Source organism: Stegodyphus dumicola, chromosome 8, assembly GCF_044657685.1.
Source record: "Stegodyphus dumicola isolate Sdum_Otavi_A_Nest chromosome 8, ASM4465768v1".
In the NCBI taxonomy this organism is placed as follows: domain Eukaryota; kingdom Metazoa; phylum Arthropoda; class Arachnida; order Araneae; family Eresidae; genus Stegodyphus; species Stegodyphus dumicola.
The window spans coordinates 122,526,414-122,548,386 of NC_140775.1; the positions used below are offsets into that span (position 1 = coordinate 122,526,414).

A 21,973-nucleotide genomic window follows, 5' to 3' on the forward strand; every position below is an offset into this window, starting at 1 on the left:
CCTTTCTTCCCAGTCTATTCCGAGTTTTAACCCGAGTGACAGGTCACGGCTGGAGATAACGAATTTCATCACTTCGCAGACGTTAATAAGCTCCTTCGGGTTATTGTTTATTATTATTTTTCATAGTCGTTCCATTTGATTTAAATCATAAAAAAGCATTAAAATCGCCTTGAAGAACAAAGTTTCAATTGAAGATTCGCGTGTAAAGGATGGACATCTTATTTCATCATTCTAGCTTGCCTTGAGGTATTGTGCTTTAAAGGAAGGTAATGAACTCAAAAAACTTGCATGAAAGAAATCAAACAGTAGATGAAAACGTAATAAACGCTAATGACATGAAGTAAATGAAGGTTAATCATGTTGTTCAATGCAGTGCCTGTGAGCAATTCTGACATTTGGGAAATGGTTGATCTCAAGTCTTTTAGATCCATTTATTCTCAGTTTTATAAACAGAGGTATTTTACTGTTTTGTGCAGAAAAGTGCTTAAAAATATTTAATATTTCTCCATAAAACTTCATCTTTGTTTCACAATATTTATTTGGCTGTGACGATTTTCTGTGGAATTTAAATATTAATAAGATATGTAAAATTTTTCTTAATTCCTAATCACAAGCCTAGGAATGAAAATTACCACAAACGGAAAGAATTTCAAATAAAAATGCGGAAGCAATATCTAATGCGTTTAGTTATCAAAGTGTGTGGTTTTAAAGCTCATGTACTGCATGATGTAAATGAAAATACTTTCGGAAAGTTTTTATTCGCCGTTCTTGGTGTGATTTATTAGCATACGAGCAAACGTTCAGTATGAAGTATAAGCCAAAATATTGTAACATTTTTAAAAATATTCTGTGCATAGCAAAACAACTACTTATACTTTAATATATTTATCTCTGGACAATAAATGTACTGCAAATGTGAAACATGATAACATTGATACATGATGTAACAATTCATAAAAAATTACTAGTTATTTTTTTTATTAAACAGTAAAATAGATTCCTTTGTTATGTATAAAATTTCTTTTCCGCTTATAATCAGGTTACTATGCAATTTATACAAGTTGGAATAAATATTGATTCTTCGCCGTGTACTAGTCTTATACACATGCCGTGTGCTTATAGCATTTTTAATGAAATATGAAAATGCTTCTTTAGTACAAGACATTGAACTAAAACAGGGTTTCTTAAACTTTTTTCAGTAGCGACTCCTTTTTATCACTGAGATCGTTTCGCGACCCCCCACAAAAATTTTGTTGGACCCTATAAGTATTGCGCAAATCCGAAACACGCGTGAGTGAAACTGTCAATTTTTTCACTTGTACTGTAATATACTATTCCTGTTTTATTTCATTAACTTTAATTTCTAATTTTAAGACATAGAACAATCTGAAAATTGTAAATAAGTAACAGACGAAATGACAGCGTCACGTGCAAAGCAAGGAAAATGAACTTTTATATTATAAAAAGAAAGCGTCGGAACGTTTTCTTTTCTTTCTTTCTTTTTTTTTTTTTTGTATTATCTTTATCTATTTTCAGATACATTGCGTAGAAATATTTGGTAATTGTAAAATTATTATAATAAGTTAAAAAAATATCAAAACTGCTAAAATTTTTGGCGACCCCCTGCTGCAGGTCCCGTGACTCCCAAGGGGGTCGCGACCCACAGTTTAAGAAACCCTGAACTAAAACAAACATTCAGAATTTATATGTGTAGTCACAATCTCAGTTATCTGACCCTTTGATCACCAAACTTTTCCTTTTAGCTAACCTCTCACGAAAATCTTAATTCATGGAAAATTTGTTATTGCTATTTAAACAGTAATATTATATGTTTCTTACAAAATAACTTTCTCAGTTTTACAGAATATTATATTATCGTTTCTTTTAAGTTATGTACCAATACATTTCTTGCCTGTTACACAATTTTTACACAGGGCTCTGTATATTGCAATGGAGATGTCGTTATTTTTCAAGACATAATATTTTTATTGTAATTATGATATTCCATACAGATTATAATTTTGTCTACTTTTTATTGATCCCGGTTTATAGTAATATAATATTTCCTTGTGTTATATAGAAGTATAATAACAAATTTTTATTAAATCTGTACTGTTCCACAGCCATTCAGTCTCGTTTTTCCCGGATAATTGAGATTCTGCACATGCATTTAAGTCATGTATCAAGTATGCATAATCTTTGCTAACTATGCATAATCTTTGCATAATCCTTTCTCTCTTTTATTTATGATAAACGAGCTTTTGACTTCTTGAAAGGCTTACTAGATATTTTTTATGTAATCGAAACGTTTATTTCAACAACACGTACATTAAAGGCGCAATAATTCATATGCATCAAAAATATAGCAGAAAATAAGACTTTAGTTAATAAATTTATACTTATAGGTCTTAATAAAATTTATAGCCATTATGAACTAAATAGTTTTATATATTATCGGATATTTACCTTCCGTCCACAAAAAAGTGTTATTTATAATATTTTAATAATTTTAGAAGTTAAAAAATGTATTAATATTTAAAGAACGAATTTTGCATTTAAATAGTTATGAAAAATTAAATGTCTTACTAGCAGTTTATCTAAATTAGCACCGGTGAACTCTCTATAAATTTTATACTTTTCGAAACAGGTGACAACAGGTGGGTTCGGCCAATTTTGGAAGAATACTTGAGAGGCAAATGTCTAACCATTTGAGAGGAGGACACTTAAATCAAAGTTATTACTGTGTTTTAATACAATCAGGATTAGTTGGTCGATTTAAATAAGGCACAAGGACGTTAGAGCTGTGTTCTAAAGAATGGATGTCTTCGTAAAGGCCTCATTAAAGAGAACGACATTATATTACATACGGTGAAAAACTCGAAAACCGTATGAAGCTAACCCGTTTAACCTCCGAAAATAAAAGCTCATTGCAAATTGGCAGTATTTCACAGCTTTAGGCAATTAATTGTTGGTGAGCTCGCGAAGAATATAAAATAATGCAGAATGGATAACTTTCGTACTTTTGATTTTGCCTTTAGGATTAATTTTAAATACTGTGGATCCCTTGACAGGATATGCCGAGAAAAACGGGTGAGCGGTTGCGGAAAAATGCAAGTGCCAGAAGTTAAATAATTGGATTGTGAATGAAGTATCCTTTTGATTCTGTGTGTGTTGCAGAAAAACACAGAGAATATTTTCTCTTCGCTTAATGAGAAGCGAGACACATGGTACCCGCAGGGAACATGCATTTAAAAAAAATGGCTTCTTACGGATGAAGGTCTGAAAGCCTCGAAGAAAATATTAAAATTTTTTTGGTAAACGGATGCGGCAGCTTGTAAAAAAGGTTTGAGTTGGAACATGAGAAATTTATTGTTTAAATGGTCCTCAGATTGTATGAGAGAAAAATAGAGTAGACAAACTTTTACTAGACTTATTACTTTCTAGACATTGTGGCTTGTACGTGAAAATAGTTCTTCCGTGGTGTCTGAGTTGAGCAATTGCCCTACTCGCCTTTTCATGGGGTAATGTAAAAAGATACGTGCGGTGTGTAATTTTAATTGCTGCGTGGTTATAATTGTTCGGAAAAAGTTTTGGCGGACTGGTATTAACCGTTTAAGTTTTAGTGGTTGTATTACAAAATTACTTTTAATCAATAAATAGGTTTGGAGTTAAAAAAGGGAATTTTTTGTCCAAAAAGGCAGGAGAGGCTTTTTCTGGCTCTTAGATTTAGGCTTGCTTTGAGTTGAATGAGAAGTTTAGCGAAAATGAAGAAGAAAAGTGAAAAAGGAGAATGTGGGTGAAAACAAATAGATTTTTTTTTAGATTGCGAAAGAAATTTATTGGAGATGACTTGGAAAGACATAATGATCACTGATGAAGTATTCTAGTTTTAAATACATTTAAGAAATGACTGAGCGATAAAGGTTCCTGCTATGCACTGATAAAAAGTTCCAGCATTACAGACGGTTAAAGAATTGACTGAACGATAAAGTTTCCTGCCCTACACTCATGAAATGTTCCAAGTTTATAGACGTTTAAGAAATAACTGAACGATAAAGCTTCCTGCCCTAGGCTGATAAAAAGTAACTAGTTTTTATAGACTTTTAAAAATGACTGAGGAATAATGGTTCCTGCCCTGTACTGGTAGTGTTCCTGTTTTACAGAATTTCAAGAAATGAGTGAATGATAAGGCTCCTGCCCTCCACTGATAAAATTTTCCAGTTTTATAGACGTTTAAGAGATGACTGAATGATGAAGGTTACTGTCTGACGAGATAAAATATTTCAATTTTACATAAAGATACTGAAAAGACGAGATATAAAGGTCCCTGAATGAATTTGGACAATTTTTTGGGTTTACATAGATTATTCTGGATTGATCATTAGCTAGGGACTTAAAATATCGGCTCCTGGCTCCGGCTGATCATATGTGATTATTCGGACGTCGTATTGTAAAGATACTTCCAAACTGATATTTAGCGTTACGGAGACGGCTATTTTTTAACGAACAATAGCGAGTTGTATTAAAACTTTAAGTGACAGGGTTAGAACAGTTTATATTAATTCATTTGCAGCCTGACCCATCGCATGCCACTTTCAGCATCGCATAAGTTTGTTTTAGATTTCGAAAGTCTGTTTACCTCAGCACCCTTCACCTTCTTTTAGTTTGTAGAGTTGAATAGGTAAATTTGTATTTTTAAATGTCAAATTATGTTAAAGATTTTATTACAGGTGCAAGATAAAGTCATTATTTTTGAGTTTATGCTGAGTTTAATATGGTCCTTAGGGAACTGTAAAAGAAATTAATATTTACTTAGGTATGATTCTGTGAAAAATATATATCAGGTAATTACGTTATATTTTAAAACGCATTGGATTAGTAAGACGCATCAAACTAAGACCTGTTCATTGTTTTTCCACACATAATTTTGCTTTCGTAAGGGTATTTTCTTTTGGCATAATTCTAATGCAACTACTATTTCGAAATTGTTATATAACAAAGTTTAGAATAATGTAGCATGAATCTAGCGAAGCTCCGACGCGATGAATTAAATTATTACAGGTTTCTAGTTTATAGAATAAAAAGTATTTTTAGGTTCAATAGAGACAAGAAAATTTTGACTATTTTTTGTGATAAAGATAAAATTCAAAGAGATTTATTTACAACCTTGCAGTCTGACAAAAGCGTTTAATTCACAGCAAAGGGTGTGGCAGGCAAATTCCTAGAAATGGTGATGAAATCAGCGCAGAAGCTCTCAATTTATGTGATTTGATTTCGAAAACTCTGTAGCATTTTTCTTAAGGCAATAATTATTTTTCTTCGATTTTTATGTTCTAAGAAGCACAGCATTAAGTAAAATATTCCAGCTGTTGACACAAAAATACTCATGAAATGAGCCAATATTTTAAAATAAATGTTTCACGTTTCATTTAAAAAAGATATGTTCGTTTTCATTTTGAAAATTATATATGCCTTTGTATTCCTTTTGTACGCCTTTATAATGATACCCTTTATAATTAAAAAAAACATGTACAGCTATGTCAACATCAATATAAAATACATACGTTAAAAATAAAGTCAATTGGTGTAGATCTCAAAGTACGTAAAACAAATTAGGCGTGTTAAAATCTGAAGATCTTATAGCCCCAAACATCATTTTGTTTCGTAATCATATACATCGAAACCGCATTTAAGAAGAAAAACAAAGCACATGAAAATACTTAATTTCTCATTATTTTGTTTTTTAAAATTAGATCAATTCAATGGATTCGCTGTTTTCACATACTTCTGTAGTGCTCCTCTAACTATGCTTCAAAGCTTCATATACCGATTAATTTAAATTTAAAACCAAGAATAAAAATGTTTTAAATGTCTAAAAACTATTTTCAACATGTTTATATTAGGGAAATTCTGGAGACAAATTCAAACTGTTACATTTGACAAGTTTAAGTTTTCCGATACTGACTTAAAACTGTTATGAGGTATTATCTCACTTAATGGCCTTTAGTGAATCCTTGCGGATATCATCTAATCAACTTATGTCCGATGTTGATGTGCTCTTCGAAATATAGCTCGGTCTAGCTTAAATATCTGAATAGTGCTTATCATCTCACGTATGATGGTTTTTGTATTTAAACACGATAATAATTATATCTTTTATGCTATTGCAGGTTACAAAGCTTATTCATCCCACCGCTTCTCACCTCTTCAGCGATTCAAGCAACTTACCGAAAATGGATGTTGAAAAAGCTGTTCTTGGTACTGTAGACTACATCCTTTTTGCTCTTATGTTGCTAATATCAGCGGGAATAGGCATTTACTTCCGTTTCTCTGGTGGGAAACAAAAGACTACCGATGAATATCTCTTGGCTGGTAAAGACATGTCCATCCTTCCAGTGGCATTTTCACTCATGGCGTCTTTCTTGTCGGCCATCACAGTTATCGGAATGCCAGCAGAAATGTATCGCTTTGGTTTATATCTAGCATACATGAACATAGGATTTGCAGTTGGAACAGTTGTATCATCCTATGTATCTATACCTGTGTTTTTCGAGATGCAAGCCTCAACTGCGTATGAGGTGAGAGTTGACTAATAATATAAATATATGATGTTTTATCTAGATTAGATATTAACAAGATAAAAATATTCATTTATTGAAAGAATATAGATGAAGAGCATGGAATAAAGAGAATGCTGTTAATATACTGTGATAATCCATTGGTGGATATGTTAATTAATACATAAAAAAGGAAATGAATTATTGCAATTTTTGTTTTCCGAAAAATCTTTGGCCGCATTTGCCGAAACGTTAATTTTCTAATTCCTTACATCACATAACAATCTTTTTTTTTTGTTCGTTTGTTTTCGTATTACAAAAATAACACTCTAATGTGGAGAAGGGGGCACTCTCAATCACTAAGCGTTTGCTTATATCAGTACATTGGAAGAGCTTATTGCAAACCTCAATGCTTCAAACTGGGCAGCATGGGCGGAAAACACGAAGTTTAATCCTTGTGTTCTCAAAAAACAGTACTATATAAACAGTACTTTGCTATAATAAGCGATTCTAGCCCTCTAACTGTAGCTTTACCTTCCTTTCAAGTGAGAGAACTTAAGAAATGCACATAACTAATAAATCATCTCATAACTTCCTCTCTTAAAATATGCACCACAAACCCTTGTTCAAAACCGTAAAAGCACTCTCTTTGAATATACATAGCACTCTCTTTGAATATACATAGATTATATCTTAAGAAGTTATTCATGTCTAACTAATCTAGCTTTGTATGTAATATTTATACGTGTGTATATGCGTACCATCAGCATTTCTAATATTCATCTTTTAACGTTCTAATACTTTAGATGTAGAATATATATATCCCCCGTGTTGGCAGTCAACTTTGTACGGTTCATGCAAGGGAAAGGAGCTACTGCGGTGAAGTTCTTTCTGTTCTGGTTAAGAACTAAAGAAACTTTTCCTCCCATTTATTATTTTTCTAATCACCGTTGTATTACGAAGCTGAAATTTATTTGAATTATTTGCGAATGAGCCAGTTTTAGTAGAAGCAGTTAGTAAGTCATGTGTGATTTATTTTTCTGATATTATAGGTATCAAATATGATATTTCTGTTTCCGGTGTGCATTGGAAATGAAGCAGACCTTCACTTCCAATGCACACCGCACTAACTCTCCTTTTCTAAGTGAGCTGCATTTATCGCTTTATTTTTGAGTTTAAAGCTGCACAAATACGAAATTATTGCAGGTCCAGGGTTTGAATCATGAATAGAGGACTGTGCATTTTTCACGTCCCCTGCTTCAAAATAACCTAATGACTCTACAAATACCACACGAACTACAAGATTGTAGACGATAATTCGTCACCACCAGGATTTGGCGATTATGTCCCTAATCCCCAGCCTCTCTTTAAAAGGGAAATTATATAAGGCATCTTCTCTCTCCTTTCAGCATGCCTTCGTGATGTAATTGGACGCATACTCGACGCTTATTCAAGAGATTCAGGGTTCGAGTCCCGGCGAGGTCACTGCACTTTTTTCACGTCCCCTGCTTCTAAATAACCTAATGACTCTACATAATAATGGCAATATTACACTCATGTCCATAAATTAAGGATAATGCAAAATCAGGCAAAGGAAGAGTTAGAAGCAAAACAAATTTGACTTATTTGTAAAGCTTATTTATTAAAAAAAAGGTAAAGAGCAAAAAAAGATGCTGTATGTTTGATATTATTAAAAAAATTAGCGATTTTTTCTCCCTGGAGCAAATTACAAAAAAAAAAAAAACCTATTTACAAAAAACCAATATTACATGGTTTGTATGATTGTTAATGCATTGTATGTCTCCCAGACGATGCAATACCGTCCGTACAACGCCTAGGCATGTTGAGTATGAAACTATCGATCTGGTCTTGGGGGATATTACACCACTCAAAAAGCAATGTTCTCCGAAATTCCGGTAGACATGTAGGAGGAGATTGACGGGCTGCAACTCGTCGGCCAAGCATGTCCCACACGTGCTGTACTGGATTCAAGTCCGGTGAGGATGCTGACCAGTCCATACGGGTGATATCCTTCGATTGAAGGCATTCGCTTACAATGTTTGCACGGTGAGGATGGGCTTTGTCATCCATAAACACAAATTGTGCGCCCATGGCGCCCCGAAACAAACCTACATGTTGTTCCAGAATGACGTCCCGATAGATTTGGCTTGTCATTGTTCAAATTTGAACATGAAGGTCAGTTCTGGAACCCGGAATAATTCTACCCCAAACGAGCAGTCCTGCACCACCGTAACGGTGTCGTTCAATGATGTTTTCTTGGTGGTAACGGGTACCATGTGAAAGTCCGGCGAGAATCAGACTGCAAGCTAAACTTGGACTCGTCGGAAAACATCACACAAGCCCACTGTTGCGGTGTCCACAATGCATGCTCTCTACTCCAGGCTAACCGCAGGCGACAGTGAGTTGCAGTAAATGGAACGCATCTGATAGGTCTACGAGCATAGAGACCAATCTGCCCTAAGCGTCTGTACACAGTTTGCCTTGAAATTGTCGTACCACTGGCTGAAGAGAGCTGACGAGACAGGTCTGAGGCTGTGCTCCGCCTGTTTCTTTTGGCAGTAACTGCCAAATACCGGTCCTCATTCGGCGTTGTAACTCTGGAGCGACCTGTAACGTCTACTCACATTACCATCATCTTGGAATCGTTGCCAAAGCCTGGAGATGACACTCTGGGCAATTCCAAGTTCGTCTGATACTTCTGGTTGGGTACGCCCACATTCCAGACGGCCGATAATTTTACCACGTAAAAAATCATCCAAACGCGTCCTTTGTGTCATAACTATTGGGTTATTGCTCTGAAATGCTTATAAAGCGCCTGCGAACAATTTTACTTCTTTGCATGTATTCCTCATATATCCCTCTCTTACACTCTCGTCATTGTGACGTACCATCGGTGTCATCTGGTTACTTCCTGAAATTTGCATATGATTCTTGAAGATGTGTGTAGTGATTTTACAGGTGATATATATATTTTAGAGTTCGATTTCCGCGTGACTCCGAATTATCTTTAATTTATGGACATGAGTGTAAATCATTAATTAGGCTTCGGTACTACATACTTAATAATTCATTAGATTAATAATTATCCATGCATAATTAGTTCATTCCATTGTAGAGTTCCTCACTCTTATTCTAATAAAGTAAATGTCGAGGAACCTAGGGAACTGTAAAGCGACTTATCGCTGAGTTCAATTAACACAGGTCGTAAACTCAAGAAGGGTTAACTACCCTCTATTTCACTCAAAATAAGATGAACAGCTGGCCCCTGATTCGGGCTTACAACAATGCTTCCACTCGGGCTTGAAATCAAAATAAGAAATGAGAACTAGATTAGAACTAACTAAGAGACTTAGCCGAAGTTGACACAAATATAACGTAGTTGGCCCTTAATTTATAATAGCCGGCGAATATTTAAAGGCACTAATATATGGCCGAGCGTAACAGCTTCTATAGGGACTTAGCCCGAAGACAAACACGCCCTACTCAGGCTTCCTAGTTCTCTTTTTCGAAATAAGTTGAGCATTCCTTAAATACTACTTCTTACTCACTTGCATTCAACGCGATTCTAAAAACTCGTTTCTGGTAGAGAATTGTAAGTTGAAACAAGAATCGATACTGAAGTATAATTAAATTAAAACAATTGTTATAAAATTTAAAAAATATACGTTACGCCATGATAAATTTTAGTCAGCAGTACAGTCGTAGAGAACAGACCTTCGGTTCGAAAACCTAGACTGAACATTAGGTAAGTGAGAATGGGAACCATACGAGGCAGTATTACGCAATTTTTGAATTTAAAAAATTATTCCGTTCGAGTTGCATTTTTTTTTTTTTTTTTGAATTTTGTTTCAATCACTTAATGTATTTTGCTCCTTATAATCATTCAATGTGCAAATTTTACGTTTAGATTTATGCTATCTAGGGTCTGCTATAAAACAATACATTCTAATATTCTTGTTTTAATAATGGAATATGAATCGTGTATTTTAAAATACTTTCGATTTTTTTATTTAAGCATTTCATGTATTTTTCAAACTACAGAATCATTTCAACAAAAGTTCCTTGTATCTTCTTCATAATCTTTAAGGAATAAATATTTCATTCACCTATTCAACACTTTATGTTTCACATGTATTAGTATAAACACTTTTCAAAGTTTGAATAGATAATTCATAAAAAAAATAGCTCTCTCACTTGCAGTTTAACTAACTTAATGAAGAACTTTACGACTGATCGGTGCATACCATGCTATCTGCGAAATACACATAATGGAGCAATTTACAAATCGTCAGTGCTGTGAATTTATAAGGAAGGGCCATGCAGAAGGAAAGTAAAGGCAGGTCCATGCAGAAGCCATGCAGAGGCATATTATTTATGGAGTTCCGCATGTTACAATCGCGAGCGGACCCGAGTTCTAAGAGACTCCCGAATGAATTAGTTAGGCTAGTTAATTTAAAGTTAAGCTAGGCTAGTTAAAGTAAGTTTAAAATCAGGCTAGTTAATTTAAAAATCGAAGGATAACCTATATCCTTAGATACAGGTCCCCCAAAAGTTACGTAGGGTGCCCCTCCCTCCTGCTTCATAAATTTGTCGTTGAAGCCATGGACGAGATCCAAAAATCCAATAAATATGAAACTTTTTTGCAGAGTAGAATATTAATATTTGGTGACAAAAGAAAAAGACTAAGCAACATGTTTTGCATTGTAATTTTAAGAAAATAGTTTTCTACCACAAAATACAAAATTTATAACGTCATTTGTAATTTGTTACGTAGCCTTTTGAGCAATACAGAAGTATGTGCGTGTGATTATGGCAAAGCTCGAGGGCTATATGCCTAAGGGGAGAAATGCCTTCGTGGAGGACTTCCAAGGGAAAGTGGATCGTATACACGTTACACAAGGGGAAAGCCACGAAAATGTCTATGCAGCCAGCCTGTTCGCGGGATCCGAATCTCGAACCGAACTACCATCAGCGACTTTACCGCTCAGCCGCTTAATGGGCCCACTACAGATTAGAAGGAAACAACCTTATATTTTATTAAAGAATAAATTTAAGCTCACAATCTTCTTATACTGTACTTCACATAACATTTCAAATTTATTTTTTATTAAGAATAATGATTATGAGATTTTGTTGATTAAGAAAACTAGAAAAAGCTTTTTCTTTAAGGCCACAAATTACAAAAAATTGTTCTTATTGATTAACAAAGTAAATTACTGTTATCTTTTTATCGATTCATTGAACATTAATACAACTGACAATACGTTCAAAGATTTTAATAACTTCTCTTTCTTTGCAATTCTAAAACAACTTCGTATTCCTTTTAACAATTTTTGGCTTTTTGTAATTTTAAATCTCGGGAAGAAATACAATATTGTGTGTTCTTGTTTTTATTTATTAATAGCTATATAAATCGTAGTTGTGAATTTACCTTTAAATTTATTTCGAAGGCAACATCTCATTATAAGCGGCCGAGCGGTACAGTCGCTGAATAGTGGTACTTCGGTCCTGAGGTTCGAATCCCACGAATGGGCTCGCTGCATGGGCGTTTTCCTGGTTTTTCCCATGTGTAACGTGTATACGAGCCAGTTAGAAAATGCTCCAAAAACGCATTCCTCTTAGGCAAATAGCCCTCGAGGCTTTGCCCAAATATAAAACCAAACCAATTGCATTACACTTTTTTCTTAATTAAATGTAATTTATTGCAGTTAAGCAACCTGAAAATTTATGATTCAGTAGTTATGCTATAAGGTATTTCTCCCGCCTTCTTGGCGTGCCTTCGTGGGCGCGTATTCCAGAGATCCTCGGTCCGATTCCCGTCGAAGGCGTTGCTAATTTTTCAATATCTCTTGCTTTAAAAAATACCTAATGTCTCTACAATGTTAGATTTACCTTTAGCTGGTAGAAATTAAAGCTAATGTTTTGTGAACAGTCTAAATACTGAAGATGTTCTATACATTTACTTTGAACCAGAAAGTCAGATGATGCTGTGATGTGTCAGCTGTCATCAAAGCTAAAAGAAACGGCAACAGCATATTTATTTTGAACAATATTTTAATAATTCAGTTATTTAATGTAAAGAATGCTATTTTGTAAGCTGTAAACTAAAATTAAGAAAAATATAGCTGACTCTATAAATTCTAGAGAAATATTAGGAGAATTTATTCAGGAAATGGAAGGCCAATAGACATTTGCAGCTTAATATTTCTACTCCTTTACTTATATCCTATTTTTAAATCGTGTATTGCTTTGCTTTACTTAATACTAGCAAATTGCTGCGCATGTTGATCCTTATGCAGTCTGGCAGACACTCGATTTTAAAAGATTTTAGCTCAACATCTCATCATTAATTTTCCATTAATATTATAATACTACACTTTTGTACCACATTTAGCAACATAAAATAAATTTTCAATTTTTGAATGATATTTTAAACATTTATAATTCTATTTCAATTGCTACTACCCAGACCATGAACATTAGACCAATTTCGTCACTAAAACGAATGTAAATATTAAATAGCAATTATATACTATCAGATCAATATATTAAATTAACTATATTAATTTAAATGTTTTAATTTTAAATATTTTATCTCTATTAGTTATATATGCTCGTGTTTTAAAAAGTAAACTAAACTTCCTTTTTGCAGAATATATTTGCGAACTTAATGTAAAAGTACTAGATTACTAAATTTTTCAAACACAAATATTGTAGGGTTTTCCTTATTTTGCATAATAGAGTTATTTTAAGTTGATACCTTTATCTGAACTTCCCCTCACATTTTCTCTCCAGGATGTAAATTTAAAGCTAAGTGAAATGCATATTTAAACGGTCTCTGAGTTTATTCAGAGTCTGCTTTCGCTAGCCAGCGCACATTAAGTCGTTATTTCCTGTTACGCTAGTAAGCTTGTTGGCCATATCGGAATTATTATCACGCCTGTTAGGTTCTTGTGAGTCCACCTGTTAGGCGTAACTTAAGTGCTATCTAGCACTACTTATTTTAGGTTTGACTTGAATTATATTCTACGTTTTTAGTTTCACCGCAAGTCTGACGGTGCTTTTGTAACGCACGAAGACCGTGCCATTCTGTTAACTATTTTGAATTGATTTGAAGGATTATTTTTCACCCTTCTTCTGCTTTGGTAGTTTTTCACGCCTGTGCGAGAATTCGCCAGTTCATTGCAGGATCTAATTTAATTTATGTGGAACAAGAGAGAACGACCCTACATATTAGTGTATACTAATATGTAGTATACACTAATATGTAGGGTATGCATACTACATATTAGTGCATATTTAGTGTATTTATATTAGACCCTATATTTAATATTTGTTTGATTAAATTATTTCTCAAGGCAGTAATAATTTGCTTAGATATTGAAAGTAGTAACTTTTCATGTTCATTTTTATGTATCATGTATAATTTTTATGTATTATATATAATGTATAATGTATTTTATGTTCCGAAGGATGTAGGTGTTGTAATTTTGCACCACTTGTAGAGTTTGTTAGAGTAGTAAATCTATATTAAACCATTCAGTGATATCCGCATCACGTTCTCCGAATTTTATTCAGTGATATCCGTATTATATTTAAAGCTGCGTAAGCTTTAAAATGCCGCCCAGACGGTATAGTGATTAGGGGAGCTTGACTGCAACACCGAAAAGCCGGGTTCGAATCCCGAAGAAGACATGGATGTAAAATTGTCTGTCCTTTCATTGGAGGTAGCGATGGCCACATATTAGGTGCCTCCACAGTACAATGGTCACCATTTCTGGCCTTAGTAGCGGCCAATGCCGTTATAGGCAAGTGCCAGCCATTGTAGAAAAAAAAATTAATAAAGAAGGCAATCTTAGACTGGACTAGATTTGAATACAAGTCTACCGCCTTCAGAGGAGATAGGAACTTCGTGGGAACTTCATCTTCAGGACTAGCGTATTTCTATTCCAACTACATGGCTCAAATCTGCTTTGTTGCTACTAATCTCACCTATTTGACGATGGTTAGTACAAGCACAAGACATTCATCGAGGCTAGGAGTCAAATGCGTTAACAACAGCCCTGAGCTCTATGCGCGAGACAGCCCTACTTCAGCTCATTACGCCTCTAATTCTGAGAAACAGCCCTCGGGAAGACGGGTCCGATAGTCTCCCAACCGTTTTCCCGTACTAGCAACCTCTCGAGAAGGCTTTCGGCTCGCCGCATATTTAGTGTACCCCATACCGCATAGACATTATACATTTACAAATATCCATGCTTTCTGCGGGAATCGAACCCGGGCTCTTAGGTACGGCAGTCAGAATCACGAACCACCGTTCCGATGAGATGGCAACTCTGCTTTGTTATTGTTTAGCATGTGAACTGCTTAGCACTGCTTTAATTGAACATTATAATCATAAGGAAAAAATATAGGTATGTTTAATTCACGAAAAACGATTAAAGTTTCTGAAAAAGCATATGATGTATGGAGTTTTTAATTATAAACCGGAAATAGAAAATGGAAATCTGAAATTTAAAATGGCAAAAGCATCTTAAATTTTTTTTTTTCGTAGCAGGCTTATCTGCGTAATTAATAACGCTTAACGATGAGCACTTTGCACGTGTTCCTTACTTTCTTCATTTTTTAAAAATAATTATCAGTATTTACTCCTTTGTTAATTTTTTTATGTCCAATACATAATTGCGTCTTTATTTCCGCTTCATATGGTTTTCTTCAATATGATTTAAATTTAAAAGTGATTAAATTTGATATCTATGTTAGTAATGATTATTGTTGCTGAAGAGATGAAATTTTTATAATTTACTATATTAAATTTAATATTTGTTATTCTTGTATTCATTTGTTCTAGAATTAATACTATTTATATCGTTTTATAAAATAACTAGACACTGCAAGTAAGGAATGAAGTACATTAATCAGTGGGAAAATTAATATAAAGATATTTATTTTCTTTTCAGTATTTAGAGAGGAGATTTGGGAAATTTGCTCGAACGTTCTGCTCATTAGCTTTCGTTGTACAAATGGTAAGAAAAATATTGCTTATTCATTTTATTATTCATTCATATAGTAACTCCAAAATTACGCCTGCGTTTTTATTTAAAATGTGAAATTTTTAAATTATGAAATTTCAACTGACTGCCAATTAGTTAAACTTCTCAAAACTCGGCAGCCCAGTTGGCAAAGTTTCGGATTATTGCTGAGACAATGAAGAACCACCAGCTTTCAAGAATAACAGTATTTACAAATTTACACGCCTAAAAGTTACTCGGGTGTTTCAATAAACGTCGAAGTTAAATTAATATTTCTTCACTTAATTTTCGATTAAATCTAGAAATGGTATTTTGTTTAAAGAAGTTACTCTTTTATACGATTCCTCATCGCAAATTCCTATAAGGGATAAAGAAGTTATTTTTTTATCACAATTGCAGCATAAGGCGCAAAGGATGGACACATAAACTGCAGACATACCAAAAAAAAATATAAAGAAATAATGATCTTTTACCAATAAGAATACGAAACCATAATAGGAGTTATAAATACATTGGATAAGTTACCGAGACGGATAACAAAAAAATGTAGATTTCTCGAAATTCGCGAACTCATAATGCATATTTCTTAATTTGTAGGGCATTCTGTTTTTATTACTAAATAAACTAAAAGAGTTATTTAAATAATAAATAGCTTTATTCCTATAAAATCGAATTAAAGTAATACTCTTGTTTTTTTCTTTTTTACGAGCAGATTCTTTATATGTCTGTGGTATTGTATGCACCAGCTCTTGCCTTGAGTGCCGTCACAAATCTTTCCACGTGGTTGTCGGTAATCTCTATTGGAGTGGTCTGCACATTTTACTGTACATTGGTATGTATTTTACATTTTTATGGAAGTTGTTTTATGATAAATATATATGTACTGTACTCTTAATTTTTAAAGCCAGGAAACTCTCTTTTTTTTCTATTATTCCATATATTTTTAAGTTTTCTGAACAGAAAAAGCATGCGCTTTTAGAATCTAGACCTCGTAGCATTTGACAATGAAGAGAATTTCTAACATCAACAATTCCTCATAAATTGATAATTACCCAATAAATACCTAATAAATTTATTTAGCTGCCGAAGGGCATTATAAAATTTAAGAGATAATTTATATTAAATCTTTATAAAATGTATTCAAATATATTCCTTAGCATCCCCGAAAAAACTGTTGATCAAACCAGCAGCCGAGATTCGATTCCCCCGAACGGGCTGGCTGCTTGGGCGTTTTCGTGGTTTATCCCATGCGTAACGTATATGCGAGTCAGTTTCCCTTAAAGTCCTCCACGAATGCATCCGTCCTCTTAAGTAGATAGCCCCCGAGGCTTTGCCATAATTACATAAATCAAATCAAACCAAAAAACTGTTAGTATTCCTTCCACGAGATGTTCAGTCGTAAATCTTGTTTTCGACAGATCAGTCTTCAGAACCTTTAAAGATATTCGATTCATCATAATTTAATCCATTGTACAGGGTTTAAAGAATACTCTATTCACTATAAAATGGACTCGCTAGTGGTAATGTGATTAAGCCTGCTGAACACTGGTAGTTCGACTCGTGTTCAGGTCTTTACGACTACGGTCTAGTCGATTTTACGGGTGTTTTAACATGTTCTATGCGTAGAGTGAATATGAGTCAGCTTTCATTAGAAAATTCTTCACTCAGACAAATATCTCTCACGTAATTTATCAAAATCAACTAAACAAACAAATAAACAAGGGAAAAAACCAGAGAAATCATGATTTTTTGTGTGAAATAGAATAACAATGATGTGCCATTTGTTGTGGGTAATGTAGGACTATGATGGTAATGTAGTATCATATTAGACACTTTACAGGAAGAACATTCTCGCCAAGTACAGAGGAAATTCTCTTTTCGAATCCTATGAGACATTCCTGATTGTAAATATCTGCCTTTCTCTGTCTCTTTTAACTTTATTGCAAATCCAAATGAAATTTCTCCCTTATATTACTATTTGGTGATCTCAAATACTGGCGCCTTCACCAAACTTAACAATTTGTGAATTCTTGTTCTAGAGATGCTCGAAAGCGGAAATAAGCTCTGACTCTTTATATATTCATAATCGCAATCCAAAAGGATATTTAAACAGGAATCGTCAAAGAGAGCCATATGAAATTTAAATGCTTGATACAAATTTTTGAAACAAAAGAATATGGTTTGGTCACAGCACAAACACAATATTCATGTATTCGATTGCATAATATACAGATTAGTGATCATTTGAACAAGGTAATCATAAACAAATCTTCACCGGAGGTACTTAATAGTGCATCATGTTCTTTTTCTTTGTGTAATGTAAAAACGCATCACCCAGAACGGTGTAATAGTTAAGGCAATCTACTACGGTACCGAAGGGCCTGGGTTCGAATCCCGGAGAAGACATGGCTGTTTGTAAATGTATAGTGTGGGTGCGGAATGGCGACACTCTAAATATGCGGAAAGCTGAAAGTCCTCTCGTGTGAATCGGTGAAAGGGGAGAAGGGTGGGAGACCCCCGGATCCCCCCAGGATGCTCTTCCTCAAAATGGTGGTAGTCCAATCTCTCTTTGGTGAAGGCCCAGGCAACCACTGTTCCATGTAATATGGACAAGGCAACAACAACAAAATAAAAACATATTTTACATTTGACATCATTTTCTATGGACCATTTGGTTACTAGGTTAACCATGCTATATCAATACATCCGAAAATTTGTTGGTGCCCAGCTAAACTGCGTTAAGAAAGGGTCATAGTGTTTTCAGAATTTCGGCAACGCTGTAGATTTTCTTGAATCCCTAAATTAAAAGTATATCTGAATACGATAGATTTCGGAAGGTCAAAATCTACTAAACTGGTGACTTTAATATGGTCCTGGCAGCTGTCATTCATGCTTCGTTACATAGATATTCAAAGAAATAGATATACTTTACAGAAATTCAAATGATCTCACAATTTGTTAGGAAAGCGTCTAACAGTATAATTTCAAAAGTTGTCAAACTGGGTTTATTTTCTGGATTTCTAGCCTTTCCGTATATCACTGCTGATCGACGCGTAAGGCTCTACATTTTATTAATGCTTAAGAACATTAGAAATTGATTAATTTGGTCAGACATGTCAAACTTAAAACTAAACAACGGAAGACGTGGATGCTGCAGAGCAATGGAAATTCAAGAACTGCATAAGTATTATCTTCTATATACATTTCTCATGTTTAATGAGGCTGTAAAAATGTTGCTATACTTAGCGATATTTATAACAATTACCCGACTGGTCCGAGGTTTGAATCCCGCGAACGGGCTGGCTGCATGGGTGTTTTCGTGGTTTTCCCCGTGTGTAACGTATATACGAGCCAGTTTCCCCTAGAAACTCCTCCATGAAGGCATCCCTCCCCTTAGGCAGATAGCCCTAATGTGCTTTGCCATAATTAAGCACACCAACACCTGAATATGTTGCAAACTAAAAGACTTCCGTTTTCATCTCACGTGAACATGAATGAAAACACCATTAAATTGGTGTTGGTGTTGGGAAATTATATTTCGGCATCTTCTTTCTTTTAAAAATAAATGGGTTTTAATTTTTCACTGTACTGTAATAATAAAGCACCATGGTGAGGTGAAACACTGCGATTTTTCGTGACCTGTTGTTTTTATGTGCACCGTTTTTGTTCCTTTCACATCAATGGTTTCATTTCCTATCAGATCAAAAATTACTAGAATTTCATCCATATTTCCAATATGTGGCAATAAATAATTTTTTTGCCTTCGTAAGGCAATAAAATATTTCTAGAAGCATTAATTTGTTGTTCAAATTTTTAGGAAGGCTTCGCGAAACTTTCATTTTTTTTTTTTTTTTTCTTCCCCTCTTAGAACTAAATTATTCCATGCCATAAATCGACTACACCAACCCAAAGTTGCGTTAAAGTTCTCACTTTTATTTGCATTCTTTCTGTTCATTTTAAGACAGATAAACGTACGCTGCTTATTATTACAATTAATCCATTCTGGCGATTTTCTAAGACCCATTTCGCAGTATTTTATTCCAGGATAGGCCTTTTAGTTTCTCCTTTACGCAAAGCGCATTTATTCTTTAGCATATTAATTACTGCGATTTCGTTTTTCCTTCTATTTATTGTATGGAGATTTCACCAACAGCAAACATTTTACTCCAAAACAATTTCCATTTCCTTTCGCAAACTGAATGACTTTGAATTTCAAACCAGCACTGTTCTTGTTTCGTTTGGCAGGAGCCGTATTTACACTAGATAAACTGTATTTTAATTCAAATAAATGTGCAACTAAAGCAATTTACTAAAGCTTTCGATGTTCACTTCAAAATCACGTGTTTAAATGATTACAAAAAGAGAACACATCTGACATTTTATACATTTCAGGTGTCTTCGTAAAGAAAAGAGTGCACATTATATTAACAAAAAATCTGATGTGTACACCACATGACTTCCTTGTACGGAATATTAAATTATACGCATTTTTTCTTGAATTTCATTTAAACTTATTGGATTGAATTGCATCTACTTCGCCGACAGCGCATAACCACAATAGAATAAATGCATTCTTTAAAATTCACTCTAGTGTTTGTTTACCATAGCGACACTCTGGCGCTAGATTCACTTAACAGTATTAATAATTATATAACAGTTAACTTATATAATATTTATATAACAGAAACTAAGTTAACTGTTATATAATCCAATAATTATATAACAGTTAACTTATATATTTCGTTCATATTATAACTCATAATGCACAAAATTTATATCATTTAAAGAATAGAATTATCTAATCGTTGCCACATGTTCTATTCAAATACTATAATAAAGCTAGAATCATGTATAAAAGAAATTAAGCAAGCAAAACAAAAAAGAAACAGTTTTTCACAGACGATTGAGTATTTCTCATTTAATTAATTCAATTCTCACTTCGCGAGAAGGCAAAAATACATAAAAACTCAAAATATCTATATTAAAAATTACGAAGTAAATCTTAAACACTTATTTCTTCGAAAAAATCCCAGAAAGAATTAAGCATGATTTAATTGTCAATAATAAATGAATGCGTTATCTTTGTTGTTGCGAAGCTAAGTTTCTCTAGATTGGCAACAAATCCACTAGTCTCCTGTTTCAAATGTAAACGTCAATGGCCGCCATAGAAAAAAAGGCTTAGCGGCACTTAGACAACTTTAAAATTGTTGATAATTCTAAAAATATTGCATACAGATTTACTAAAGGCATAAAAAACCTTAACCGGAACGTAAGAACAACATAATTCAATCATTTTTAAAGCAAAAGATGCACAATTTACAAACATATAAGAGTAAAGAACCTGAAATTAGCTATCTTACCGCGCCTGTACATTTCGTAACAATTGTAAATCATATATAAGGGGCAGAAATTTTCGCTACTTTTATGCATGGCTTAATTTCGCGTTATCGTTCTACTGTCCTGGTCATTTATCTTTCTTTTAGTGGAAGAAAAATCATAGTACGAGAACTCAAAGTTAATGAATACACTGAAATTAACAACACTACTCAACTAAAAAGTTTAGTAAATCCGTGAACAGAGAACAAAATAGAGCGTGACAAATATAAGATTCAACTAATTTTGTTTATTAATAAAGCTAACGAAACATAAAACGCATTTATAAATAACCAAACTGAAAAACTAATGAGTGTCCATGTTCAGCACAGTAATTATTTTATTTATTTGCAGCTGTATACTAAAAAGTACTTAAATATAAGCATTCTTATATAAAACACTTAAATGTGAAGTAACCTAAAAGTACTTAAATGTTAATATTAGATAGAGTGCTGCATGAAAAAGCTTCAAGCAAAAAAATCTAGTATACTTCCTAAAGTAAATTGATTAAAAATAAATTAATGTTAGGTTTTAAGTGATTGATTTTTTTTTCTTCCCATTACATACGATTTAAGTTTCCGCGTCTCGCTAATTTACGATGAAATAATTTCAGCTAATCCCCCCTACTATTTTAATTAGCTACTTTGAAGGGCTCGTTTTAAATACAAGTTTTTATATCTCGGAGAATTAATTCTTAAACTAATAAGTCTACCAATATTACTTAAGTAAAAATTTCAGGTCTCTAACTGGAATCTGCATACCAGGATCACAATGTTGTTTCTTCTTAACACTAAAATTTTATGTAATACACTTCCAAAATTTTTAATTAAAAATCATTTTTTGTCATGCTTTAATGGTAAAATTTTAAGACTATTAGAGTGTAATCTGAAATACAATTTATTTATGTTTTGATTTATGTAATATATAGAATTAACACACGTAGTTTCGCTTAACCTTTGCCTACTCTTGCAATACATTAAATAACATTGA

General features: G+C 33.6%; 1 protein-coding gene across 2 annotated transcripts in view; it reads left to right on the forward strand.

The window, feature by feature from the left end:
* Positions 1–21,973, forward strand: part of LOC118199928 (putative sodium-dependent multivitamin transporter) — a 157,743-nt gene that overhangs the window by 103,368 nt on the left and 32,402 nt on the right. For both annotated transcript variants that reach the window (XM_035371811.2, XM_035371810.2), the window contains exons 2-4: positions 6,171–6,578; positions 15,539–15,604; positions 16,323–16,442. In XM_035371811.2, coding sequence (XP_035227702.1) covers positions 6,234–6,578; positions 15,539–15,604; positions 16,323–16,442 — 531 coding nt within the window. In that variant the 5' untranslated portion in view covers positions 6,171–6,233. The remainder of the gene's footprint in view (positions 1–6,170; positions 6,579–15,538; positions 15,605–16,322; positions 16,443–21,973) is intronic.